General features: G+C 52.5%; 1 protein-coding gene across 1 annotated transcript; it reads left to right on the plus strand.

Annotated features, from left to right (window-relative positions):
- The first annotated feature begins 27 nt into the window (after positions 1 to 27).
- LOC101549215 (zinc finger protein 420-like) lies at positions 28 to 27,523 on the plus strand. The gene is made up of 7 exons (XM_055124702.1): positions 28 to 351; positions 2,900 to 2,984; positions 3,675 to 3,801; positions 5,190 to 5,270; positions 8,945 to 9,015; positions 10,189 to 11,818; positions 22,716 to 27,523. Exons 1-7 carry the CDS (start codon positions 83 to 85, stop codon positions 23,990 to 23,992), a joined length of 3,540 nt encoding a protein of 1,179 aa, XP_054980677.1. The 5' UTR covers positions 28 to 82; the 3' UTR covers positions 23,993 to 27,523.
- Positions 27,524 to 27,943: the final 420 nt, after the last annotated feature.

Below are 27,943 nucleotides of genomic sequence, written 5' to 3' on the forward strand. Positions count from 1 at the left end.
TCTCTTGGTGGGTTACCAGGTTAGATGAGCCGTGTCAAGTTGGGGAGTGTTTTGTGGGGGGTGTTGGGCAGTACGCCCTGCCATGCTCAGGGATTACTCCTGGCTTTGTGCTCAGAGGACCCTATGGAATGACGGGGATCGAATCTGGGTGAGCAGCATCCAACGGAAAGCCCTTCCTGCTGTCCTATCATCACTCTGGCCCCATATATATCACTGTCACTGTCACTGTCATCCCATTGCTCAGCGATTTGCTCAAGCAGGCACCAGTAAGGTCTCTTGTTACTGGTTTTGGCATATCGAATATGCCATGGATAGCTTACCAGGCTCTGCTGTGTGGGCAAGATACTCTCGGTAGGTTGTCGGGCTCTCCATATATATATATATATTTTTTTTTAATTTCCCAGTTTTGGGGCCACACCCGGTGGTGCTCAGTGTTGACTCCTGGCTCTGTGCTCAAGGATCACTCCTGCCCGGATTCCCAGGTCATATGAGTGCAAAGGGGTCAAACCCTGGTGGTGCATGTGCAAGACAAGTGCCCCCCCCAGTGGACTCTCTCTCTGCTCCCACCCTTTTTCTGTGGTTATGTTGTTTCTTTTTGTTGTTAGTTTAACAAACTTAAGTGTGATGAGTTTCTTTTTTCATTTTTTTGGGGGGGGTCACACCTGGTGGTGCTCCAGGATTACTCCTGGCTCTACACTCAGGAATTACTCCTGGCCGTGCTCGGGGTGATCCAATGGGATGCCAGGGATCAAACCCGGATCGACCCCCATACAAAGCAAACGCCTTCCCGCTGTACTATCTCTCCGTTTAATGAGTTTCAAGTTGAACTGATTTTATTATTTTTAGTAGGGTGTTTTTTCTATTATTGAATGAAACTTAGACACGTGATGAAGTACTTTCATGCGTGTGTTCTAGAGAGAATGTGGGCTTCTCCAGAGTGGGGAAAGCAGAGCCAGGGAACTAGCAAGCCAAATAGCTGTTTATGGCAGAACTCGGGCTTGAAGAACAAGCCTCAACTTGGAGATGAATTTAAATGTCAAAAAATGTTAAGAAGGGGCTGGAGCTATAGCACAGCAAGTAGGGCATTTGCCTTGCACACAGCTGACCCAGGTTCGATTCCCAGCATCCCATATGGTCCCCCAAGCACTGCCAGGAGTAATTCCTGAGTGCAGAGCCAGGAGTAACCCCTGTGCATCGCCGGGTGTGACCCTAAAAGAAAAAAATGTTAACGAGGTGCTGGGAACCCTAAGAGATATCGGAAACTGAACCCGTGTTGGCCACATGCAAGGCAAGTGCCCTGCTTCCTGTAAAATAACTCCAGCCCCTGGACAGTAGCACTTTTATTAAAATTTTATTTTCATAAGGTTGTTCACATTAATTGATTATATTCAATATTTTAACACCAATCCCATGGACATTATACCTTCCAACCACCATTATTTTGAATTTTCCCACCACCAGTCAAGCCTGCCTGCCAGGGGCAGATGCTAGATAATTTATTTTCTATTGCTTATTATGAATGTCCCTATAAGTGGTTGGGCTCCAGAGACATCTCTGTAGGGAGCTAATCTTTTTTTTTTTCTTTTTGGGTCACACCCAGCTATGCACAGAGGTTACTCCTGGCTCTGCACTCAGGAATTACTCCTGGCAGTGCTCGGGGGACCATATGGGATGCTGGGAACTGAACTCGGGTCGGCCCCATGCAAAGCAAACAGTCCAGCCCCTAGGGAGCTAATCCATTTTGAGATTAGCTTATTTGGGAGTCATCTCTGGATCAAGGCCAAGGCCATTGAGATGTCTTGATGAGATGTCGCCCCGCCTGGAGAGAGATCGTGGGCGTGACAGCCAGGACTCAAAGGGGTCAGGGAGATGGGGAGGGTGGCAGCCATGATTAGCACTTTTTTCATATGTCGTTTTGTGTGCTGGTTTGGGTTTTGAGCCACACCTGTTCCTGGGCTCAGGGGTCACTCCTGGCGGACATGGGGAGCCACATGGGGTGCTCGGGATAGAATGTTGGCTAATGTAGGTTAACCACCCTTCCTATTCTACTATCTCTCTAGCCCCTCTGTTTTTTTCTCTTGTTTGTTTTTATTTTGGCACCACACCCAATGGTGCTCTGGGCTGGAGCAGTAGCACAGCTGGTAGGGCATTTGCCTTGCACACAACCAACCCGGGTTCGATTCCTCCGCCCCTCTCGGAGAGCCCGGCAAGCTACCGAGAGTATCCCGCCCGCACGGCAGAGCCTGGCAAGCTCCCCATGGCATATTCGATATGCCAAAAACAGTAACAACAAGTCTGACAATGGAGACGTTATTGGCGCCCACTCGAGCAAATCGATGAGCAACAGGATTACTGTGACAGTGACCACAGTGACCCAGTGGTGCTCAGGGCAGTAAACATGCATGTGTCTGCACCTGAAACTTCGAGCAGAGACATACTTTTCATCTCAGGATTGTCTGAAAGCAATGCCGTATTGAAAGGAACAAAAAAATAATTGAAGTCTTTTTTGGGGGAGGGTCAGGAGCGGGTGTAATACCCACTGGTGCTCAGGGCTGACTCCCAAATCTGCAAACTCCTGGCAGTCTCAGGGAGCCCTTCTGGGTGTTGGGGATCCAAACCCAGGACCACCCCATGCAAGGCATGCACCCTCCCTGCTGTACTATCTTCTCCAACCCCTTTTTATGCCTTTTTAAAATTTCTCTTGGGGCTGGCGTGATAGCACAGTGGGGAGGGCGTTTGCCTTGCACGCGACCAACCTGGGTTCAATTCCCAGCATCCCATATGGTCCCCCAGGAGTAATTCCTGAGTGCAAAGCCAGGAGTAACCCCTGTGCATCTCCAAGTGTGACCCAAAAAGCAAAAATAAATAAATTAATTAAATAAATAAAATTTCTCTCCAGGGTTGCTTCCCCAGAGGCCTTTCCTTGGTCATATGAAATCACGACTCCAAAGATGGCAGTATGGAGTGTCGGCCACCATCCACAGGTAAGAGGGACACTGAGCCGCGAACACACACTGTCCCAGGAGTCCACAGCCAACTTTTGGAATTTCCTCATAACTTGCGCTTTATTCTATTTTAGAACCCCGTCCCGCAGTGCTTGGGGCTGACTCCTGGCGCTGTGCTCAGGGATCACTTCCGGCAGTGCTCAAGGAGACTTTTTGGGATGCTGGGGATTGAGCTGGGGTCAGTCAAGTATATAATAAGTGCTGTACCATGTCCCCAGTACACTGACAGGCACTCCTCCTTTTTTTTTTTTTTTTTTTTTTTTGCATTTTTTGCTTTTTGGGTCACACCTGGCAATGCACAGGGGTTACTCCTGGCTCTGCACTCAGGAATTACTCCTGGCAATGCTCGAGGGACCATATGGGATGCTGGAAATTGAACTCGGGTCGGCTGTGTGCAAGGCAAACGCCCTACCCACTGTGCTAGCGCTCTAGCCCGTGACAGGCACTTCTTAAAGATCATGTCATGCAATCCTAGTTCCCTTCCGAGTGATTTTGGGGTCCGTCACCCAAGAGGACCCATGGAGTGAAGGACATTGAGGCTGGATCCTTCCAAGGGGAGAGGCCCTGATCCCCTCTAGGGCCCTGGGGGTCCCCTCCTCATGACCCAGGGAACAGTGGGGTCGGGCCCTAACACCCAACACCCCCCCCACACCATGTGTTCCGGCTCAGGATGCGGTGACCTTCCCTGACGTGGCCGTGAGCTTCACCCTGGAGGAGTGGATGTGTCTGGACACCTCTCAGCGGAAGCTCTACAGGGACGTGATGCTGGAGACCTACCAGCACCTGCGGGCCGTCGGTGAGAGCTTCCTGGTCTGGAATGACCCTGCGTGGGCTTCTGGAGGCTGCTCGGGGCCAGGGCCACCTGCTGGGGAAGGGGCGAGGTGGGAACAGGGACCAAGATAGGACAGTGACACGGAACAGGCATCCTGTCTGCCCTCACCGGGCTCCCCCACCTTCAAATCACACTCTGCGGCCTGTGAATGCGTCTCTCCAACTCCTCGGTCGTTTTCATCCATTGTGATTTCTTTTTCTTTTGGGTTTTGGTGTTTGTCCCACACCCGGCAGTGCTCAGGGCTGACTCCTGTTTCTGTGCTCAAGGATTACTCATGGCAGGGCTGAGTGGATGCTATGGGGTTATAGGATGGACCCCGGGATAGTCACATACAAGTCAGTCACTTTTTTTGAGGGTTTTTGTTTTTCGGTTTTTGTGGGGTTTTTTTGCTTTTTGGGTCACAGCCGGCGATGCTCAGGGGTTACTCCTGACTCATGCACTCAGGGGGACCTTATGTTCAGGGGACCCTATGGGATGCTGGGGATCGAACCCGGGTCAGCCACATGCAAGACAAATGCCCTACCTGCTATACTACCACTCTGGCCCACAGGTCAGCCACCTTAACCCCTTGATTATTCCTCTATCCCAAGCTGAATACAAGGGTTTGTTCTATTTTTCTTTGGGGGTCACACCCATTGGTGCTCAGAACTTAACTCCTGGCTCTGTGCTCAGGGATCCAAATAATGTAATCATCCTGTCAGTCCATGAATTTCTTAGAAAACATGCACTTTGGGTTTTTTGGGGGGTGTTGGGGTTTTTTTTTTTTTCTTTTTGGGTCACCCTGAAACTGAGTTTAAACTTTTTTTTTTCTTTTTGGGTCATACCCAGCGATGCACAGGGGTTACTCCTGGCTCTGCACTCAGGAATTACTCCTGGTGGTGCTTGGGGGACCATATGGGATGCAGGAAATCCAACCCGGGTTGGCTGCATGCAAGGCAAACGCCCTACCCGCTGTGCTATTACTCCAGCCCCAGAAACTTTGATTTCCTCTTAATAATAATTCCTTTGGGCCACACCTGGCTGTGCTCAGGGATCACTTCTGATTACCTTTGGGGGAACTGGAGGGATCACTGGGAATTGAACCCAGGTCGGCCACCTGTGAAACAAATACCAGGCCCGATGTGCTGTCTCTCTAGTCCCTGAATACAAAAGTTTCAATGCTTTGTAAATAAGATAAAAGTTTAAACTCGGTTTCAGGGTTTAGAATAAAATAACAATCTACAAGATGCAAAAATGCAATCGTTCCTTTTATTATACCTATTTTCATTAATTTTACTGAGTTCCAATTCGTTGGAAGGTCATTGCTTTCCGGGGGTGCTTACATATTTCTTCCTCTTCTTTATCCTGAGCAGATGCGTCCATCGTAAAGCCTGCTGTGATCTCCTGGTTGGAACAAGGAGCCTCAAAGGCAGTGAAGACAGGAATCTTTAAGGGTGCGTGTTTCTGTTCCGGAGAGATAGTCTAGCGGGGTGGACGCATGCCTAGCAGGTACCCAACCTGGGTTTGAACCCCGTCACCCCAGAGGAGTGGTCCCTGAGCATGGTAGGTGTGGCTCAAAGAAATTCAACAACCAAGAGGAAACCAAAGTAAGAGTCTCTAAGAACCAGGGACTGGAGTGATAGCACAGCCGGTAGGGCGTTTGCCTTGCACGCTGCCAACCCAGGTTCAATTCCCAGCATCCCATATGGTCCACTGAGCACCACCAAGAGTGATTCCTGAGTGTAGAGCCAGGAGTAACCCCTGTGCATCGCTGGGTGTGATCCAAAAAGCAAAAAAAAAAAAAAAAAAAAAAAGTCTATAAGAACCTCACTGATGGGCTGATCACTTGGTTTAGAATTGTATTAAGGGGGCTGGAGCCATAGCACAGCGGGTAGGGCATTTGCCTTGCTTCGAATCCCAGCATCCCATATGGTCCCCTGAGCACTGCCAGGAGTAATTCCTGAGTGCAGAGCCAGGAGTAACCCCTGTGCATTGCCAGGTGTGACCAAAAAAAAAAAAAAAAGAATTGTATTAAAGGGGGGCCGGAGTGATAGCACAGCGGGTAGGGCGTTTGCCTTGCACGCAGCCGACCTGGGTTCGATCCCCGGCATCCCATATGGTCCCCCAAACACTGCCAGGAGTAATTCCTGAGTGCAAAGCCAGGAGTAACCCCTGAGCATTGCTGGGTGTGACCCAAAAAGCAAAAAAATAAATAGAATTGTATTAAAGGGGCCAGAGCGATAGTACAGTGGGTAGGGCGTTTGCCTTGCACATGACTGACCCAGGTTCGATCCCCGGTATCCCATATGGTCTCCCAAGCACCACCAGGAGTAATTCCTGAGTGCAGAGCAAGGAGTAACCCCTGAGGATAGCTGGGTGTGACCCAAAAAGCAAAAAAAAAAAAAAAATTATTAAATTGGGGACTGGAGCAATGGTACAGTGGGGAGAGCATTTGCTCTGTATGTTGCTGACCCAGATTCAATCCCTGGCACCCCATCAGTCCCTTGAGCCCCACCAGGAGTGACCTATCAGCGCAGAGCCAGGAGTCAGCCTTGAGAAACACTGGGTATGGCTCCAAAACAAGAACAGGGGCTGGGGCGATAGTCCAGCGGGGAGGGCATTTGCCTTGCATGCAGCCAACCTGGGTTCCATCCCTGACACCCCATAGGCTCCCCTGAGCACCACTAGGAGCAGTTTCTGAGCAGAGTCAGGAGTAAGCCCTGAGGATTCCTGAGTGTGATTCCCCCAAACCCCCTGAAAAAAGACACAACAAAAAAAAAACTATGTAATTGGAGGTGTGGCATCAAGTGCAACCATGTGCAGGAATCAATCACTCCTAGTGGTACGCAGGGGGCCAGATGAGATGCCCAGGATCAAACCCAGGTCTGCCATATGCAAACGTGCTACCCACTGTATTTTCTGTCCAGCCCCTCAACTATGTTTTCTTCAGGCTCAAGTTCCTGGTTGGTTCTGAAGCCAGAGACCACTGGGTGATGCTTCATTTCCATTTAGCCCTGACCACTGTGACTCCGACACACTGGGGTCACAGGACCAGCCAGGAGGCTCTCTGCCCGTGGCACCCCATAGCAGCGGAGGGGGACAGTCCCTGGAGGGAGAGTGAGTTGCAAGGAAAGACGCACTCCAGGAATCTCTGCAGGAAGACTTAATTTATTGCAAGCAGGGAAGCAGGGTCAGGTTTATATGCATCAAGAAACAGGCACACTGGGGGCTGGAGCAATAGCACAGCGGGTAGGGCGTTTGCTTTGCACGCGGCCGGCCCGGGTTCGATTCCCAGCATCCCATATGGTCCCCTGAACACCTCCAGGAGTAATTTCTGAGTGCAGAGCCAGGAGTAACCCCTGTGCATCACCGGGTGTGACCCCCCCCCAAAAAAAAGAGGCAGAAACTTTTCATGGGGGGTTTCCAACACACACTTGGTTTTTGGGTTGTTGGTTTTTTGTTTGTTTGTTTGTTTGTTTTGCTTTTGGGGTCATACCCAGCGATGCTCAGGGCTTACTCCTGGCTCTACACTCATAATGACTCCTGGCAGTGCTTGGGGACCATATGGGATGCCGGGGATCGAACCCATGCCAGGCAAATGTCCTGCCGTCTGTACAGTTGCTCCAGTCCATCCAGCACACACTTGGACAGAGGCTTATTAGGGTGCCTGGGCTCTGTTTGCTCAGTCATCCCCTGGCGGCCACCAAGGTGACTGGATGTTAAGACTGGCCGCTGGAGTGGGGCGGGGCCTTTACCCACTTTACCCAAAAACCAAAATCAAAAGGGAAGTTATGGAGGGGGTGCTGCCTACTGCTCCTCCCGTTTGGACCAAGTCTTGCCCCCTCAGTTGTGCCCTGCAATATCCCACAACTACCACCAGGTGTGGCTCTAAAACCAAAAAGTATGTGTTCTATGTAGGTCTTTTTTTTTTTTCCTTTTTTTTTGGGGGGGGGTGGAGAGGGTCACACCCGGTGATGCACAGGGGTTACTCCTGACTCTGCACTCAGGAATTACTCCTGGCAGGGGACTCTATGGGATGCTGGGAATCGAACCCAGGTCGGCCACGTGCAAGGCAAACGTTCTACCTGCTATGCTATTGCTCCAGCCCCTGTAGGTCTTTACTTTTCTCTCTTTTTTAAGTTTGTTGTGTTGCTTTCAGGACATACATAGTGTTTCCCTGCGTTTTGGACTGTCTTGGTTATCATTACTACTGTGCAGGGCGCTGAGGATCGAACCTGGAACCTCATGTGGGCAAGGTCCGTGCTCTGCCACTAGGCCAGCTCCCCGCCTGGGCTGTTATTGTTTCGCTTCCTCTGTGAGGGACCCCTGGCCCCCACATTTCCTTTTCCCTACAGTCTGGTAACCTTTATAGGGCTTCTTCATTATTTCGACAGCTCTATATGAAGACTTTACTGGTATTTTACTGCGGATTTCACTGATTTTTTTGCTGGAGGGGCGAGGAGGGGCATACTTCAGGGCTTATTGCTGCCTCTGTGCTCCGGGATCACGCCTAGTGCGTGCCAGGGATCAAACCCAGAGGGTGGCATGGAAGGCAAGCACCCTACCTGCCGAACTCTTGCCAAAATTTCCAAAACTCTTTTGTTTGGGGGCCATACTAGTGTTTTGTTTTTTTTTTAACTAGTGGTTCTCAGAAATCACTCCTGTGTCTGAACTTTGAACCACTCCCAGTGGGCTCTGGGGACACTCTAGGGCGCCGGGGATCAAGCTCAGGTAAGCGGGGTCCCATGGAAGGCAAGTGTCCTCCCCGCTGGACTATCTCCAGCCCAGGGACTATGTTTTGTTTATTTGGGGGCCACCCCATGATGCTCAGGATTTCCTCCTGGCTTTGGGCGCAGGGATCACTCCTGACAGGGCCAGAGTGATAATACAGCAGGGAGAGCGTTTGTTTGCCTTGCACACGGCCAACCCGGATTCAATCCCCAGCATCCCATATGGCCCCCCGAGCACCGCCAGGAGTAATTCCTGAGTGCATGAGCCAGGAATAACCCCCATGCATTGCCGGGTGTGACCAAAAAAGCAAAAAAAAAAAAAGAGAAACCTCATTTGTGCCAAGTGATCCACTCCGTCTTACTCTGTTGTTTCTTCTATAATTGTTTTTAAATTCTAGAAGGGAAATTCAGACAGAAGTACAACTTGGCATTCTATTCACGTGACTTTGAGAAGGAAACAATGGGCATGGTAAGTTCAATCCATTTGAAAACAGATATTTCCTCTTTTCTGCATTTAAAAGAAAACCAACTAAGGGGCTGGAGCAATAGCACAGTGGATAGGGCATTTGCCTTGCACCCGGGTTCGATTCCCAGCATCCCATATGGTTCCCTGAGCACCACCAGGAGTGATTCCTGAGTGCAGAGCCAGGAGTAACCCCTGTGTATCTTGGGGTGTGACCCAAAAAGGAAAAAAAAAAAACCTGAGATTTTTATTTTTCTTTCATTTTATTATCTATTTTTTTAAAATCACTCCTGGCAAGGGTTGTCAGAGCCATGGGGGATGCTGGGGATCAAACCTGGATTAGTCATGTACAAGGCAGCTGGCCTACCTACTGCACTGTTATTGTGGCCCCTGATCTTTTCAAATTAGAGACTTCTGTAGATGATCTGGCTCTGTGTGGAGACTACCCCTGGCAGTGCTCAGGGCTTAATCCTCACTCTGTGCTCAGAGTGATCAAACAGACAGAACTCAGGGGACCCTATGGGGTGCCAGGGATCGAACCTTGGTTGACTGCATGAGGGCAAACACCCTGCCTACTGGACTACCGCTCTTCACCCTGCCGATCTTTCTTGCCTAAAAATTCTTTCCAGGGCTGGAGTGATAGTACGACAGGGAGGGTATTTGCCTTGCATGCAGCTGAACCTGGTTCAATCTCAGGCATGCCATATGGTCCCACGAGCACCACCAGGAGTAAATTCCCAAAAGCAGAGCCAGGGGGAACTTCTGAGTATCACTGGGTGTGGTGTCTCTCCCCTCTGCTTCCCAACAACAGAATTCTTGGGACTGGAGTGATAGCACAGTGGGTAGGGAGTTTGCACGCGGCCGACCCAGGTTCAATTCCCAGCATCCCATATGGTCTCCCAAGCACCACCAGAAGTGATTCCTGAGTGCAGAGCCAGGAGTCAGCCCTGAGCATCGCCAGGTGTGACCCAAAAAGAAAAAAAAAAAAAAAAGGTGTGATGTTTTCCCAGCGATGCTCAGGAGTTACTCCTGGCTCTGCACTTGGGAATTACTCCCGACAGTGCTTGGGGGGGGACCCTATGGGATGCTGGGGATCAAGCCCAGGTTGGCTGTGTACAAGGTAAAGGCCCTCCCCGCTGTCTTAATCGCTCCAGTCCACGGCTCTTTCTCATTCCACAGGACAGCGGCCCCGAGTGCTGGAACGTGTGTGCTGAGGAGCCAGGAGAAGGTTCGAGGGAAGGATCCTGCCTCCCTCCCATCAGTCCCGCGAGCCAGCTCTCTGCTGCAGATCTGACTGGCACACGTTTTCCCACATCGAGGAAGCCTGGCACCAGAAAAAGTTACCTGGCGTCTCTGGAACCCCCTCCTCAACCTGCAGAGACGCCCCGTGGCGGGGAGAACACGCCTTCTGCCGAGCAGGGACGGGCTCTTCCAAGCCCCTCGGCTCCTCCCAGGCCTGGTCAAACCAAGGATGCCAGAAGCCCCGACAACTTGAAGGAAGGCGGGGTTGGCGCGGAGGGTCCCGACCACGTCCAGGGCCAGACCCGGCGTGGGAAGAGTCTCCGCTCACAGGAGGAGCCTGCGGGAGCTTTGAGGCCCACATCGCGCCTGGGAATTCGCTCCGGAGTGGACGCTATGGCAGGCGAGGGGTGGCGGAGCACCCTCTCGCCCTCCCCCAAACAGCAGTCGGGCCCCCCCGGGACTCGGGTCGGGGAGATCGTCCGTGCCCACGAGGGCCGGGAGAAGGATGCGGATGCCAACTACGGCTGCCCTAAAGAGGGGGCCGCCCCGCCGCGGGGCAGAAGCTTCGTGTGCGGGGAGTGTGGCAAGGCCTTCCTGCAGTCCTCAGACCTCCTGCGGCACAGGACGGTCCACTCGGGCGAGAAGCCCTTCGTGTGTCCCGAATGCGGCAAGCCCTTCCCCCGCTCGTCGTGCCTGAAGAACCACGCGCGGATCCACACGGGCGAGAAGCCGCACGCCTGCCCCGAGTGCGGGAAGGCCTTCCTGTCGTCCTCCCAGCTGGTGCTCCACCGGCGCATGCACTCGGGGGAGCGGCCGTTCGCGTGCGACAAGTGCCCCAAGGCCTTCCAGTCGGCCTACAAGCTCATCCGCCACTTCCACACGCACACGGCCGAGAAGCCCTTCGTGTGCCACGAGTGCGGGAACGCCTACACCGAGTACGCGGGCCTGGCCAAGCACCGCAAGGCCCACACGGGCGAGAAGCCCTACGCATGCCCGCAGTGCGGGAGGACCTTCGTGCAGGCCTCCTACCTCGCCCACCACCTGCGCACGCACACGGCCGAGCGGCCCTACGCCTGCCCCGAGTGCGGGAAGGGCTTCAAGTGCGCCAAGAACCTCGCCGCCCACCGGGGGACGCACACGAAGCCCTTCCTGTGCGGCGAGTGCGGCCGCGCCTTCGCCCAGTCCACCACCCTCTGCCAGCACCAGCGGACGCACACGTGCCAGAGGTCCCACGTGTGCCAGGAGTGCGGGCGGAGCTTCAAGTCACCGGGCTACCTGCACGTCCACCAGAGGAGCCACAGCGGGGAGCGGCCCTTCCCCTGCCCGCACTGCGCCAAAGCCTTCATCCGCGCCTCCAGCCTCAGCCACCACCTGCGCATCCACACGGGCCAGGCCTCCTACCAGTGCGCCCAGTGCCCCAAGGCCTTCCCGACCTTGTCCCAGCTGGCCACCCACGTGCTCATGCACACGGGGAAGAAAGCGTTCCCGTGCGAGCTCTGCGGGAAGTCCTTCAACAGCCCCTCGAATGTCCGCATTCACAAGCGCTGTCACACCGGAGAAAGCGTGTAAAGGGCGTGTAAAGGACGTGAGGTGGTGGGGGGACCTTTGGTGAGGCTGTGGGCTAAAGGTCACTCAAGCCCATCCACTGGGGTCTGTAGCACTGTAGCACTGTCATCCCATTGTTCATCGATTTGCTCAAAAGGGCACCAGTAACGTCTTCATTGTGAGACTTGTTGTTACTGTTTTTGGCGTATCGAATACGCCACGGGCAGCTTGCCAGGCTCTGCCATGCGGGCGGGGTACTCTTGATAGGTTGCCGGGCTCTCCAAGAGGGACAGAGGAATTGAACCCGGGTCAGCCATGTGCAAGGCAAATGCCCTACCTGCAGTGCCATCGCTCCAGTCCCCGCTGTAGGTCTAAGATCAAAAAATAAAATTAGGGGGGCTGGAGCAATAGCACAGCGGGTAGGGCGTTTGCCTTGCACGCGGCCGATCCGGGTTCGATTCCCAGCATCCCATATGGTCCCCTGAGCACCACCAGGAGTAATTCCTGAGTGCAGAGCCAGGAGTAACCCCTGTGCATTGCCAGGTGTGACCCAAAAGGCAAAGAAAATGAATAAATAAATAATAAAATTAGGGGCCAGTGGCGGAATGATAGTACAGGGGGTAAGGCTTTGTAAGCCACCACTCCAGGGTCCATCCCCGGCATCTCATAGGGACCCCAAGCACCGGCAGGGGTAATTCCTGAATGCAGTGCCAGGAGTAATCCAAGCATAGCTAGGTGTGACCCAGAAAGCCAAATAATAATAATAAAACAAACTTAGGGACCAGAGCGGTAGTATAATGGGCAAGATGCTTGCCTTGCATGTGGCAGACCTCGGTTCGATCCCCAGCATCCTATCAGGTTCCCAGAGCACCACCAGGAGTGATACCTGAATGCAGAGCCAGGAGTGAATCCTGAGCATCACCAGGTATGTCCCCCGAAATAATTAAGAATTGTAAACTGAAAAATGAAATATGGTGTGGAGAAGTATTGCAGAGAAAGTATAGTGAAGAAGGGACTTTGTTGTATTTTGTGCTTTGGTTGGTTGGTTTTGGTGTTTTGGCCACACCTAGTGATGTTCCAGGGTTACTCCTGGCTCTGCAGTCCAAAATCACCCCTGGTGTTGCTAAAGGGATCCAGTAGGGGGCCAGAGATGGAACATGGTTCATGCAAGAACATAGGACATGCAAGGCAAGCGCCCTCACTACTGTCCTATTGCTCCCGACCCCAGAAAATACTTTTTGATACAAATGAGAATTTGCACCAGTTTTTCAGACCTGATAGGCCAGGAAGACCATCATGAAACTTTGGGGTTATTTTGTTTTGTTTTGCCTTTTGGGTCATACCTGGCAGAGCTTACTCCTGGGTCTGCACTCAGATATTATTCCTGGGAGGACTTGGGGGACACTATGGGATGAGGGGGCTCGAACCCAGATCAGCTGTGTGCAAGGCAAATGCCCAACCTGTTGGACTATCACGCCGGGCCCCCACCATGAAAGTTTGGAATAAACAGAATGTGTTACTGTCCATACTCCTCAGACCTTTCCTTAGAGAGACCCTGTGAGCTGGGGACAAGCAAGGGGTGCCAAACTCCATCACTTTCCTGTTCCCCCAAGTCCCTTTGGGAAAACCCCATCCAAGAGGGATCATCCTTTCAATGTTACGTAACACTGTCTGTAGCACTGTCTTCCCATTCATCAATTTGCTCGAGCGGGCACCAGTAACATCTCCATTGTGAGATTTGTTGCTACTGTTTTTGGCATATCAAATACGTCACGGGTAGCTTGCCAGCTCTGCCATGCGGGCAGGATACTCTCGGTAGCTTGCCGGGCTCTACGGAGGAATCGAACCCAGTTCGGCCACATGCAAGGCAAACGTCCTACCCGCTATGCTATCGCTCCAGTCTTCAATGTTATGAAACTGGAAAAAAGCTTTTAGGAGCCAATTCACAGTATGAGGACAGAAGTTCAGGGTAGGGGGCTGGAGCAATAGCACAGCGGGTAGGGCGTTTGCCTTGCATGAGGCCAACCCGGGTTTGATTCCCAGCATCCCATATGGTCCCCTGAGCACCGCGAGGAGTAATTCCTGAGTGCAGGGCCAGGAGTAACCCCGGAGCATCGCCAGGTGTGACCCAAATAGCGGAAAAAAAAAAAAAGTTCAGGGTAAATGTTTCAGAGACTGTGGGTCTGGGGGTGCCCCCCAGGTATCCTTATACCCCAACATTGGACTGTACCTGTAATACTAGGGAAAACCGGAATAAAAGCATCATTCTTTTGTTTCTTTTGTTTGCGGGTCACACCCGTTATGGTTGCAGGACTCTTTGGGATGCTGGGGATCAAAACTGGGTCTGCTGTGTGCAAGGCAAGTGCCCTTCCTACTGGTCCTATTGGTCTAGACCCCTAAAAAAAAATCTCATACTACATAGTGAATATTGGGTCACACCTGGCTATGTTCAGTGCTTACTCCTGGCTCTGTACTCAGGAATCACTCTGGGCAGTGATCTGGGGACCCTGTGGGAAGCTGGAGATCAAATCCACCTGCTCACATGCAAGGCAAGCATCCTCCCTGCTGTACTCTCTCTAGCCCCTGTTCCTCATTCTCCATAAACCTGGGTTGATTCCAACAAGAGAAGCTACAAATACAGCACTGCTTCCCTAAGATGGAAATCTTTGGGATGTTTTGTTTTGTTTTTGGCTTTTTGGGTCACACATCCAGTGATGCTCAGGAGTTACTCCTGGCTGAATTACTCCTGACGGTGCTCAGGGGACCATTTGGGATGCCAAGGATTGAACTCAAGTTGGCTGCGTGCAAGACAAACACTCTCCCCGCTGTCGTATTGCTCTGGCCCCTTATGATGAAAATCTTGACCTTGCTCTACTTTTTTTTTGGTTTTTGGGTCACACCTGGTGATGCACAGGGGTTCCTCCTGGCTTTGCACTCAGGAATTACTCCTGGCAGTGCTCAGGGGATCATATGGGATGCTAGGAATCGAACCCGGGTCGGCCACGTGCAAGGCAAACGCCCTACCCACTGTGCTATCACTCCAGCCCACAACCTTGCTCTACTTTTAGCCTCAAGCCACCGTGCTGGGGGCCTATATCCTCAAGTTGCATTGAAGTCACTCCCAGTGATGCTTTGGGGGCCCTGTCGTCCTCAGGGTCACTACTAGAGTCGTCCTGGTGATGCTTTGGGGTTTCTGTCATCTTCAGGGTCAGTATTGAGCATTCCAGATAAAAACAAAACATACCTAGTCTTGTTTTGCTTGGTTTTGGTTTGTGGGCCACATCCTGCAGTGCTCAGGGGTTACTCCTTACTCTGAGCTCAGCAGCCACTTCTAGCTTGACTCGGGGAACCGTATGGGGTTCCAGGAATGAACCTGATTCAGCCGCATACAAGGCAAGTTCCCTCCCCGCTGTACTATCTCTGCCCAACATGCCTAGTGCTTTAGAAGACCTTGAGAAGCATTTTATTTTTGAGGGCATTTGACCATGCTTAGGGAGAAATCGTGTGGTGCCAGAGAGTTCACCTAGATCAACTACAAGCTAAGAAATCTCTTGACCTGGCCCAGCCTTCCTGGAACATAATATGGACATTCCTCAAAAGAAGGAGAAATTAGGGCTGGAGCAATAGCACACAGGGTATGGCATTTACCTTGCACGCAGCCAACCCGGGTTTGATTCCCAGTATCCCATGTGGTCCCCCAAGCACTGCCAGGAGTAACCCCGGCGCATTGCCGAGTGTGACCCAAAAAGCAAAAAAAAACCAAGAAATTGGTTTCCATATGACCCAGCAATACTGCTCCTAGGAATATACCTGAATGGCCTGAAAACAATGTAGAAAAGCCATCTGCATGGGGCTGGAGTGACAGCACAGCAGATAGCACAGCAGGGAGGATGTCTGCCTTGCACATGACCGACCTGCATTCCACCCCCAGCATCCCATGTGGTCACTCCCCCAGCACCACCAGGAGTTAATTCCTGAGTGCAGAGCCAGAAGCAACCCCTGAGCATCTCTGAGTGTGACCCAAAAAGAAAAAAAATAGAAAACAAATGCCATCTGCACTCCTATGTGCATCGCAGCCCTGTTCACAATAGCCAGAATCAAAACAACCCAAGTACCTGAGAACAGGTGAGTGGATAAAGAAAGTGGTACATCTACACAATGGAATACTACATAGCTGTTAGGAAAAATCAAGGCATGAAATCTGCTTACACATGGATGGACATGAAGAATATACTGAGTGAAGTGAGTCCGAGGGAGAGAGACATCAACTGATTGTACTAATTTGTGGGATTAAAAATACAGTATATGAGGGACTGAAGCAATAGTACAGCGGGAAGGGCATTTGCCTTGCACGTGGATGACCCGGGTTCAATTCCCAGCATCCCATAGGGTCCCCTGAGCACTGCCAGGGGTAATTCCTGAGTGCAGAGCCAGGAGTAACCCCTGTTCATCACCAGGTGTGACCCAAAAAGCAAAAAAAAAAAAATACAGTATATGAATAATACTCAAAGACAGTAGAAACAAGGGCCAGGAGGACTGGTCTGTGCCACATAGTGGGAGGGGGACCACTATGACAATGAGAATTGGCAATGATCGCTCTCTCAAGAACTCAGTGCTGAAAGGAGGTAAAGTGATATACAAGATACCCTTCCAGTAACAGCATTGCAAACCACAGTGTCTAAAAGGAAAATGAGAGAATGAAAGAGGGAGAGAGTAAAAGCCTGCCCTGCCCACATAGAGCACACTGGGGCGGGGGGTGGGGGAGAGTCAGGGAGAAAACGGGGGATGTTGGTGAAGGGATGGGTGTTGGAACATGGTAGGAGTGAAATTCAATCATGAACAAATTTATGTATCTCATGGTAATTCAATTGAGAAAAAAATTTTAATTGCCTTACCTACTGTATTCTCTGAGACCCTGCAAAAATACTCCTATAGTTAGGATGGTGCGCTTTTTGAAGGTATTCCCACATTCCTTACAGGCATGGGATCTTTCTCCTGTATGGAATACTAAGGTGCTTTGTACTATTAAAGACCTGTGCTATATTCTTTTTTGTTTTTCTTCTGTTTTTTTTTGGGGGGGGAGGTTGCTTATTGGGTGATGGTCAGGGGTACTCCTGACTCTGTGCTCAGCAATTACTCCTGGCAGTGCACGGGGATCGAACCCCGATCAGCTGTGTGTAAGGCAAACGCCCGCTGCTACCTGCTATACTATAGCTCTGGCCCCTTTTGTTTTTGGGGCCACACCCAGCAGTGTGCAAGGCTTGCAGCAGGATGTGCTCAGAGATCACTCCTGTTGGGGCTCAGGGGGCCCTATGGAGTGCAGGGGTCCAATTCCCCATCAGCTCCTTGCAAGGCAGCTGATCCCAGTGCTGAGTTAAGTGCGGAAGTGCAGCATGACCATGGGCCAGGATTATGTGGAACGGCAGTGAAGCGTTCCAGTTGAGAGCTTCCTTTTTCAGGGCTCTCAGTTTCCCCCGCACTGAGGCAGGCAAAAGTAGGTAACTCTTTTTCAATACATATTCGTGCTAGCAATCAATTTTTTTTTTTAATGTGGGGCCAGAGCTATTACTATAGCGGGTACGGCTGGATCTTCAACCACCGCCAGGAATAATTCCTGAGTGCAGAGCCAGAAGTAACCCCTGAGCATTCCCGGGTGTGAACCAAAATATATATATATATATATTTGAATGCTAATTAGCCTTTTTCAAAGTAAAAGGGCCGGATTAATACAGAGGAGAAGGCGCTTAATTCTGAGTCCGTTCAATCCCCAGCATCCCATGTGGTCCCCGGAGCATGGCAGGAGTGATTCCTGAGTGAGGGGCAGGAGTAACCCTTAAGCACCGCAAACGAACAAGCAAAAAAACCCAGTCTAAACAGGTAAAAAGCAGAGAAAGTTCCCACGTGTATGTGTATGTAGACCCTGTATATTTTGCATTCCTATTAACTTGTCTTTAGCCCCGCCCTCTTTTGTGGCCACGCCCCTGATTCTGACCAATCAGGTTAGAAATAAGCTCACCTGCGCCCCGCCCAGTCCTGGCTTAGAATCCGTAGCTCTGGCCCTTTAAGGCGCCGGTGGGAAGTGGAAGTGACGCCACGACTCCCGGGACTTTTTGTCCGCTACGTCTTTCGTGGGTCTGTGGGTCGCGTTGCCGGGGTCGCCGCTGACTCTGACGGTAAGGGGCGAGGGCGGGAGGTTCCTGGGAGGGCAAGGGGGCGTTTTGAAAGTTCATTTCGTCTTGGGACCTTCCTTAGCGAGCTCTGATCCCCCACGGGGTCCACGGAGTGAGTGGATGTGGGGGGGGCGGCCGGGGCTGGAAGAAGGAGGGTCGGGGGCGCCCTCGTGCACGTGCTCGGTGCAAAAGACCGAGTGAGTGTGATGTTTCTGCAGAGCCCCGGGAATTTCTGCTGCTCCTGCCCACTGGCTGAGACCAGACATCACCCCCACCACCCCCACCCCCGTCTCTGTCTGATCTCCGACCCTCGGCTGTCGGGGTGAGTACCTGGTTTGGCGTGGGGAAGGGGGGTTGGATGAAGGCTTGAGGGGCCGATCGTCTGAAAAAAGTTTCCGCTGAGAAATGTTTGCAGTTTTTGTTAAGTTTTCGCTCCTCATCGAATGGGGCGACTGCGGGCTCGGAGGTGCCCGGGAACCGAGCTAGCTGGAGGCTCCAGACTCCAGCACAAGGTTTAGCGCTTTGCTTTGGAATTGCCTTTGTCTCGGCACGATTCTTAGGTCTTGGGGTGTCCCGGGGCTTTGCTCGGACCACAGGGGCTCACTGGCCTTGCAGCCTGGCGGTGAGGCGCTTCGGGGCGTCAGGGCTGCACCCGGGGCCCTAAGGACCCTCCAGGGCCACACCCCGGGTGCGAGGGCGGGGGGGGGGGGGGGGGGGAAATGATCTTGCATGCCAGGGTTCCCGCTGCGCTGTGCGCTGGGCTGTGCTTATGCTGATCGCGGGGGAGTTCCTCGTCTCCAAAATCCCTGGACTCTACTGAGGGCAGGGGGGAAGCGTTTCCGACTACCCCCTGGGGCGATTAAGCAGCCCAGACTGACTGCTGACTCTGGGGGAGGATTAGGGGGTTCCGGGGCCCCCTGCACGTGGCGTGCATCTGTGTCATGGCAGCTGCCCTGTCCCGCGGGACCTTACCGGCAGAATTGGGGTCTCCTGGGCACCTATAGCCATGAATCGAAGGGAGGGGTTAGGTCCGAGTGAGGTCCCCCTGCTGGAGGGGCGTAACCCTTGTCCTTGAAGGCCGAGGAGCTTGACTGGAAGGATTCAGAGGGTGCGATCATTTTGCCTCCTAGGAAGGTTTCTGAGCAATTACACTTGGGCTGCTGGTTGGGGTGGGAGGGGCAGGTGTGATGCAGGGAGAGGAGTAAGATTTAGGAAAGATGATCTGAGGTTGGTTTGTTGATTTTTGTGGGGTTTGTTTTTTTTTTTTTGGGTTTTGGGGTCACACTGTCAGTGCTCACGGGTTACTCTTGGCTTTGCACTCAGGAATTACTTCTGGCAGCGGTTGGTGCTCAGGGACCATACGGGAATGTCCTCCCCACTATGCGATCACTCTAGCCCCTGGTCTCTGTTTTTATAAATTTGCCATCCATTGCAGAACAGAATAAAAAGGTAGTTTATTTGGGAAGGAAAATGGGAAATATTGGAAGGAAGGAGCTCTGGTGTGCTTTAGGGAGCAAGGATAACTGTTTCTCTTCCATTTTCTTCCCTTTTTAATTTTTTAAAATTTTTTTAATTTTTATTTATTTAATTTTTTTTTTTTTTTTGCTTTTTTGGGTCACACCCAGCGATGCACAGGGGTTACTCCTGGCTCATGCACTCAGGAATTACTCCTAGTGGTGCTCAGGGGACCGTATGGGATGCTGGGAATTGAACCTGGGTCGGCTGCGTGCGAGGCAAATGCCCTACCCGTTGTGCTATTGCTCCAGCCCCCTTTTTTTTTTTTTCTTTTTTGTGCCTCTCTCACCCAGCAGTGCTCTGGGGCTCACCGTGCTCACGTGCTCAGCAGTGAAAAGCCGTGACCAGTGGCCCTGCTTTGGGCACCATGTGTAGTACTTTTTCACATTTTTCATGCTTTCTTCCTGTGCATAATCAAATTATTTCCTGATCAGCTGTCTGAAAGGAAGGGCAATGTAAAGTGCATGCATTTGATTGGTCTTTCAACCAATGGCATATGTCTTGCACGGGATGACTGGACTCGATCCTTCAACATCCCAGATGGTGTCTGACTCAGTGCAGAGCCAGGAGTAACCCCTGAGCATTGTTGGGTGTGACTCAAAATGTAAATTAATTCATAAACAAATGCCAGTGTGTCTCCTAAAGATACATATTATTCAGCTAAAAATAAAACACTTTTTTATTTCTCCACCCAAAAAGAACAAAATAATGTCTGTTGTTCATCTGTCTGCAAATGGAACTTCTCTAATTGTTATAGAGTTGGGGTTTTCGGGATTTGGGGTTTGTTTTTTTGTTGTTGTTGGGGCTTTTTGTGATTGTTATTTGGGGGGTGTTGGGCCATATTTAGTGATGCTCAAGGGTTATTATGGTTCTGCACTCAGGAATCACTCTTGGTGGTGCTCAGTGGACCAGTGGGATACCAGGAATTGAACCTGTGTCGGACGCATGCAAGGTAAATGCCCTATCTATTTATACTATTGCTCTGGCCCCTCGAAGGTTTTTTTTCGAGGCACACCCAACAGTATTTAGGGCTTACTCACAGCTCTGTGCTCCTACTGGGCTCAGGGGACCATATGGAGTGCCAGGGATTGGTCTGGTTCAGCTATGTCCAAGGCACCTTCCCCACTGTGCTAAGCACCTCACTCACCCTTACTCACTGCACTATCTCGCCAGCCCCCACCCCCATCCCGCAAGTGTGGTTTTCATTTTGGTGGGGGAGGATCCACACTCCAACCTAGCTTGATCTATGGGCATGTTCAGGGCTGACTCCTGGTTCTGTGCTCAGAGATCACTCCTGGCAGTGTGCACGGGATCGAACCCAGGTAGGCTGTGCAGGGCAAGCATCATCCTCACTCGCTTGTCCTAGTTTTTCTTTTTTTTCTTTTTTTTTTTTTTTTTGAGGGGGTGGGATGGGGAGTAGAGTGCCTACCCAACAGTGCTCCCGGGTAACTCCTGGCTCTGCACTCAGGAATTACTCCTGATGGTGCTCAGGGGACCCTATGGGATGCTGGGGATCAAACCCAGGTCGGCCACATGCGAGGCAAACACCCTCCCCACTAGACTATCTCTATGGCCCCTCGCTGTCCTGTTTTCAAAGCCCTCTATGGCAATTTTCTATGTTCCTTTGTCTAACTATTTCTGTTGCTACTATTTTGTCCTTCCTGCTGGCTTTCCAGAAACTCAACAGGATTCTTTCAGCATGTCACCCACATTGATAATTGTTCTTATTTAATGCTGTATTTCCATGTTCTGGCTTAACCCCTCTCTGTAGATTATGCCCAGGGCAGAAAACGGCACCCTTTGTCAACTGGAAAGTTCCAGGGGCATATTCTGGGTGCTGGGGGTGCAGGTCGGTGTGTGTGGAACCCTCCATCCTGCACCAGAGCAGCAGCTACAGGCCTGAGTGTGCAGACAGCCATAGCTGTTCCCGTTCCCATTCCCACCTACTCTCTTTACACGAGCAGCCTGTGAGCAGCGCGTGCCAAGTGCATTTCAAATCTTTCTGTTATTTTTTGCTGGGGGTGGAGGGGCACTCCCAGCTGTGCTGATGGCTGACTCCTGACTCTGTGCTCAGGGATCACGCCCGGGTCCATAGGGGACCATGTGTGGCGCTGGAGATTGGGCCTGGATCAGCACGTGCAAGGCGAGCGCCCTCCCCAGTGTGATGTGGCTCTGTCTTTCAAAATCTTTTTCAGGGGGGGACATCAAATCACAGGAGGCACCCATCCAGACCGAAGTTTGCTTCGTCCAGTTAATAACCTTCAAATCAGCATGTTGTAGGGGCCATAGAGATAATAAGACAGCGAGGAAGTTCCTTGCTGCCCTGGGCTTCTTCTCTGGTTCCTCGTTACTTCCCCCATTCACCACCAGGAGGCAGCCCTGAACACCACCGCTTGCTGCTGACAAAAAAAGAAATCAAGTAAAAACTTCGAGGTTTGAGCCATTCCCTACAGTGCCCAGGTTCCAGTCCTGGCACCCCTTGGGGTCCGCCTGAGCACCGCCAGGTGTGCCCCCAGATTCAGAGCGCGTTTAAAAATTCACGGGGGAGGAGGGGGCGTTTGCCTTGCACACAGCTGAGCCGGGTTCAATTCCCAGCATCCCATAGGGTCCCCCAAGTACCACCAGGAGTAATTCCTGAGTGCAGAGCCAGGGGTAAAATCCTGAGCATCGCCGGGCGTGACCCAAAAAGAAAAATAAAAAATCGATGAGGGGGGAATCTAAAGGATCAATTTCAGGAGCTAGAGCAATATAGCACAGCGGGTAGGGCGTTTGCCTTGCACATGGCCAACCCGGGTTTGATCCCCAGCATCCCATATGGTCCCCTAAGCACCGCCAGGGGTAATTTCTGAGTGCAGAGCCAGGAGTAACCCCCGTGCATCACTGGGTGTGACCCAAAAAGGCAAAAAAGAAAAAAATAATAAACATAAAGGACCAATTTCAGTTTTCATTTTACATGACTTCTTTTGTTTGGGCTGGTTTGGGCTGGGAGTCACACTCAGAATTTAGGACTGACTCCTGGCTCTGCGTTCAAGGATTATTCCTGAGGGTGCAGGGGACCCTATGGGACCCCAGGGATCCAAGAACTACTCTCTGGCGCGCCACAGTATAGCGGGGAGGGCGCTTGCCTTGCACGTAGCCCACCTGTGTCTGATCCTCCGCACCCCAAGGGCCATGATGCGAGTGGGGACCGCCGCCACGGGTGGCCTCTGAGCTGGCTGGCTGTTCTTCCCTCAGGTGCACCCTCCCGGATGGGCGGAACCTACGACCTCCAGCAGCATGACCAAGCTGACGACCAGCATGCCTTCTTTCCCCCATGGGGGCGCGCCCAGAAGCCCCCGGGGCTCACCACGGAGGATACTCTAGACAACGACCTTCCGACTCCAACGAAGAAACCAGGGTCCGAGAAAGCCTGCCCCAAGCTCCTGCCGCCTCTCCTGCCCCACGCCGCAGGGAAACCCTCCCCGGGGCACCCGAGCACCAAAAACCGGGGCAGCTCCGTGGCCATCCTGAGCCAGCCGGACCCCGTGAAGTCCCAAGCCGATCAGGGAAACGACCCGATCACCCGCCAGGCCCCACCGCCCAGCGAGGCGAGGCCCCACGTGTGCCCCAAGTGCGGCAAAGCCTTCGCCAAGGCGTCGGGACTGGCGCTGCACGCGAAGATCCACACGGGGAGGAAGCCGTACCAGTGCGACAAGTGCGGGCGCGCCTTCTACGCCTCGTCCAACCTCACCAAGCACTTCCGCACGCACACAGGCGAGAAGCCCTTCCTGTGCAACGTGTGCGGCAAGGCCTTCACCACGTCGTCCTACGTGACCATCCACCAGCGCTCGCACACGGGCGAGAAGCCCTATGCGTGCCCGACGTGCGGCAAGGCCTTCACGGCGTCCACCCGCCTGGCCAAGCACCTGCTGTCGCACGGGGCCAAGAGCTTCGCCTGCGACGTGTGCGGGAAGTGCTTCGCCAAGGCGGCCAGCCTCGACATCCACCGGCGCATCCACACGGGCGAGAAGCCGCACGCGTGCCCCGAGTGCGGCAAGGCCTTCTCGGAGCCTTCGGTGCTCACCAAGCACCGGAAGATCCACACGGGCGAGAAGCCCTACGCCTGCCCCGAGTGCGGCAAGGCCTTCAGCCAGTCGTCGGGGCTCACCAAGCACCTGAACATCCACACGGGCGAGAAGCCCTTCGCCTGCCGCGAGTGCGGGAACGCCTTCACGCACTACTCGGGCCTCACGGCCCACCTGAAGATCCACAGCGGGGAAAAGCCCTACACCTGCGACAAGTGTGGCAAGGCCTTCGCCTCCTCCACGCAGCTCACCACGCACTTCCGCTCGCACACGGGCGAGAAGCCCTTCCAGTGCAACGTCTGCGGCAAGACCTTCGCCTGCTCGTCCTACGTCACCATCCACAAGCGCTCGCACACGGGCGAGCGGCCCTACGGGTGCCACCAGTGCGGCAAGGCCTTCACGGCGTCCTCGTGCCTCATCAAGCATCTCCGGTCGCACACCGGCTAGCAGGGGCCCCTACCGTGTCATTCACACGCGGACTCAACACAGGCTGCGAGCGCGCATGCGCCCTGACTTGGTGGAAACCCAGACTTGGGCAGAAAGAAGCCCTTGACGTGTGTGATTCGTGTTTTGCTTTTGCTGGGGTGGGGGTGGGAGGTGGGGCACACTTAGCTGTACTCAGGGGCTTCTTCTGGCGCCACGTTCAGAAATTTCTTTTGGTGGAGCCAGGAATCAAACCCAGGTCAGCCACATGCAAGGCAAATGCCCTTCCCCTTGTACTACTGCTGTGGGGGGCAGAGGGAGGTGTCTGAAGTGTGTGACTTAATGTTTACAAAGGTAAACCTGAACCTCTGGACCTCTGCCCAGAGAAAGATCTGGAATGTTCTGGGGCCAGAAAGATCACACAGCGAGTAAGGTACTTGCTTGGCACGGGGCAGACCTGGATTCGGTCCCCAGTTCCCCCCCCCCCCGGAGTGAGCGCAGTCAGGGGTCAGCCCTGAGCACCAAAATGTTCGACCCACCCCCTACCTACCCCCCAAAAAAAGGTGAGCCTTTGGGAAATGCTCTTATGACTCTAAAATCTTGCCTCTCTAAGGGGAGGAGGGTCTTTAGAAGGTTCTGGTGATTGTTTTGTTTTGGGGTCTGCACCCTGAGATGCCTGAGACTGACTCTTGGGCCTGTGCTCAGGCAGTGCACCTGGTGGGCTCCAGGGAATCCTATGAAGCGAGGGATCGAACCTGGGTTAGCAGTGTGCAAGGTCAAGGCCTTTCCTGCTGTACTAGCTCTTCAGCACCTGCTGATGTTCATTTTGATGCTAGTGTGTTCTGGGTTAGTTTTGTTTGGCTTTGATCGGGAGGGGGGGGGTGCACAACCAGCAGTACTCAGGGCTGACTCCTGGCTCTTTGTTCTGGAATCGAACCCAAATTGGCTATGAACAAGGCAGGATCCCAACCAATCGTGCCAATCCTTTGGGTTCCTGGTGATGTATTTTATTCAGGGGGCTCTGCCTGCTGATGTTCCCAGTGTAGGGGTCATCGCCCCTGGGGTGCAGTCAATGTACTTCCAGCCCCTGCAGCCATCTCTGGGGCCCTATGGATTGATTTTAAGTGTTTATGGGCAAGCCCTAGATTTTTCAGAGCCTTTGAATATTTTTTTTTCTTTTTGGGTCACACCCAGCGATGCTCAGGGGTTACTCCTGGCTTTGCACTCAGGAATTACTCCTGGCGGTGCTTGGGGAACCATATGGGATGGGTCAGCCACATGCAAGGCAAACGCCCTACCCGCTGTGCTATTGCTCCGGCCCCTGAATTTTTTCTTTTAAGGGGGTGACGGGGAATGGTGGGGAGCCGAGCACTCAGCTGTGCTTGTGGTGCTCAGGCAACCGTGTGGTATAGGGGATCAAGCCCTGGGTTCCCACATGCCAAGCTTGTACACCAGCCTTCTAAGGAAACCTGAGTGCCGGTGGACCTGCCTTTCTTTTATTGGTTGTTTTGATTTTACTTGGGGGGGCCACACCTGTGCTCAGGGCTTACTCCTGGCAGGGCTTGGGGGACCTTTATGCGGTGCCCTGACCAAGCTCAGGTTCAGCCCTGTGCAAGACAAGCTCCCTGCCCGCTGTGTTCTCTCCAGCCTCATGGACCTGCCTTTTCTTGCTGCCTGTACCAGCTTCCAGGTCACGGCCGGAACAAAAACTCATCTCCTGAAACTCTCCAGTGCCGGGATTCTGTTGTAGCATTTACCCCAGTTTCCCTTTCTGTGACTCGAACCCAGGCCATGGAGAAAGGCCAGTGCTGCAGAACTTTGCCCCCTGGAGTCTGAGAGAGTTCAGGGGTTCTACTGTTAGCCTGGTATGTAGCCGTGCCCTATATCCACCCGTATCCCTCACCCCAACACTGTCCAGGGCCACTACTTCTGAGCACAATGCCAGGAATAGTCAATATATATGGTTCTTCCCCACACATCCTCCAAAAAAAATTTTTTTTTTTTTTTGCCAGGGGACGGGGGTCCCTCCCACATTTGCTACTCTCAACACTGACTATTGCAAGATCCCCTGGGGTTGGATGGATGTGTGCATGGATGCATGTGTACATACAAAATATGTACAAATGAGAGTCCATGTGAAGGGCCTGGGCAGTGATACAGTGAAGACGCTTGCATGCAAAGCCTCTGTGTAGGACCAGAGAGAGAGTCCAGCAGGGAAGGCAGTTGTCTTGCACACAGCCCACCCAAGTTTGATCGCCGGCATCCCCTATGGTCCCGAGCACCGCCAGGAGTGATCCCTGAGTGCAGAGCCCTGAGGAAGCCCTGAGCACCACTGGCTGTGGCCTCAAATCAAAGCCCTTGTGAAAGCCTCTACCAGCCGTGCTGCATCAGGAAAGAACCTGGGGATCTGGGAGAAGAGGACAGCAGGGAGGGAGGGCACTGGGTGCTGCCCCCAAATCAAAAAGCCTGGGGGGGGGGGCTGGAACGATAGCACAGCGGGTAGGGCGTTTGCCTTGCACGCGGCCGACCCGGGTTCGATCCCCAGCATCCCATATGGTCCCCTGAGCACCGCCAGGAGTAACCCCTGCACATCGCTGGGTGTGACCCAAAAAGCAAAAAAAAAAAAAAAAGCCTTGGGGGTTGGGGGTGTGCTGGAGTGATAGCACTGCAGGTAGGGCCTTTGCCTTGCACACAGCCAGCCCAGGTTCGATTCCCAGCATCCCACAGGATCCCCTGAGCATCGCCAGGAGTAGTTCCTGAGTGCATGAGCCAGTAATAACTCCTGTGCATTGCCTGGTGTGACCCAAAAAGCGAAAAAATTAAAAGCTTTCACGGGCTAGAGTGACAGCCAACTGGATGAGGCACTTGCTTTGTAGGTGGCCGACCTATTGTCAATCCCCAATACCATATTAGATGCCTTGAGCCCCCACTAGGAGTGATCCCTGAGCATGGCTGTGTGTGCCATCCCCCAAAAAAGTATTTTTTTAGCTAATTTCTTGTGAAGTGTGGAGTTCAGCTACAAACTGGAGCATGGCTATTCATAACATCACATCCCCCATGCCAGAGGGGACTCTTAAGTCTCTTGCTGTGAAGGGAACTATTGGGGTGTCGTGGATGTTTGCTTCACCCTGAACCCCACTTCTTATACTGCCCCAGAAATTGTTTGCACTGGATGGAACAGAAGATATATTTCCCTGAGGCACTGTTGCCACTGTCTAATTGTCACAGCCTGATTATTTTTTTTTAACAGCCTGCTTTTTTTTTTTTAAGTGAGGCCAGCAGAATGAAAGTAAAAATCATGACTTGTTTGTAAAAGCTTTGTGTAGTAGTCAAACCTCCCATTTTTGTGGGGAGGGAAGCCAAGAATCCTAAAATCTCTGGGTGACTTAATCTGGTGAAATACGGTGGCTGGTGCATTGCCTCTTTTCACCAAATTCGGATTTTGTGTTTCCATAGTACCAGGTCCTATCCCAGGTGAGAGTTCACACGTGCACCTCAGTTTTCCTTTGCCTACCTTTAACTTAACTGCTCATATTAAAGGAGTCTGGGCTGAGATGTCTGGGCTTGCCTTGCGTGTGACTGATACGGGTTCAGTCCCTGGAATCCTATAGGGGCCCCCCAAGCGCCGCCAGGAGTGATTTCTGGGTGCAGAGACCAGGAGTAAACTCAGCATTGCCAAGTGTGGCCAAAAATAAAAGTGAAAACTAAATTCCCAGCCCATCAGTACTGTCCACTCTTGGACAGGCTTATTACCACCAGGTTTTCCTGGAACCTCTCTCTGAAGTTCCCTGAGTTGAGGTGGCTGGATATTAATTGTGAAGTTGTAGTCGAAGCATGCGGCCGACCCGGATTTGATTCCTCCGCCCCTCTCCGAGAGCCCGGCAAGCTACCGAGAGTATCCTGCCCGCACGGCAGAGCCTGGCAAGCTACCTGTGGCGTATTTGATATGCCAAACACAGTAACAAGTCTCACAAT

This window comes from Sorex araneus, chromosome 2 (assembly GCF_027595985.1).
Source record: "Sorex araneus isolate mSorAra2 chromosome 2, mSorAra2.pri, whole genome shotgun sequence".
NCBI classification, from domain to species: domain Eukaryota; kingdom Metazoa; phylum Chordata; class Mammalia; order Eulipotyphla; family Soricidae; genus Sorex; species Sorex araneus.

Bases quoted from the DNA above. Each gene is read 5' to 3' on its own strand.
- LOC101549215 (XM_055124702.1), top strand. From the start codon at position 83: ATGCTCAGGGATTACTCCTGGCTTTGTGCTCAGAGGACCCTATGGAAT. The intron at 352-2,899 runs GTAGGTTGTCGG...ATTTCTCTCCAG, and splicing joins GTGTGGGCAAGATACTCTCG to GGTTGCTTCCCCAGAGGCCT. The intron at 11,819-22,715 runs AAAGGGCGTGTA...TTCTTCCCTCAG, and splicing joins TCACACCGGAGAAAGCGTGT to GTGCACCCTCCCGGATGGGC.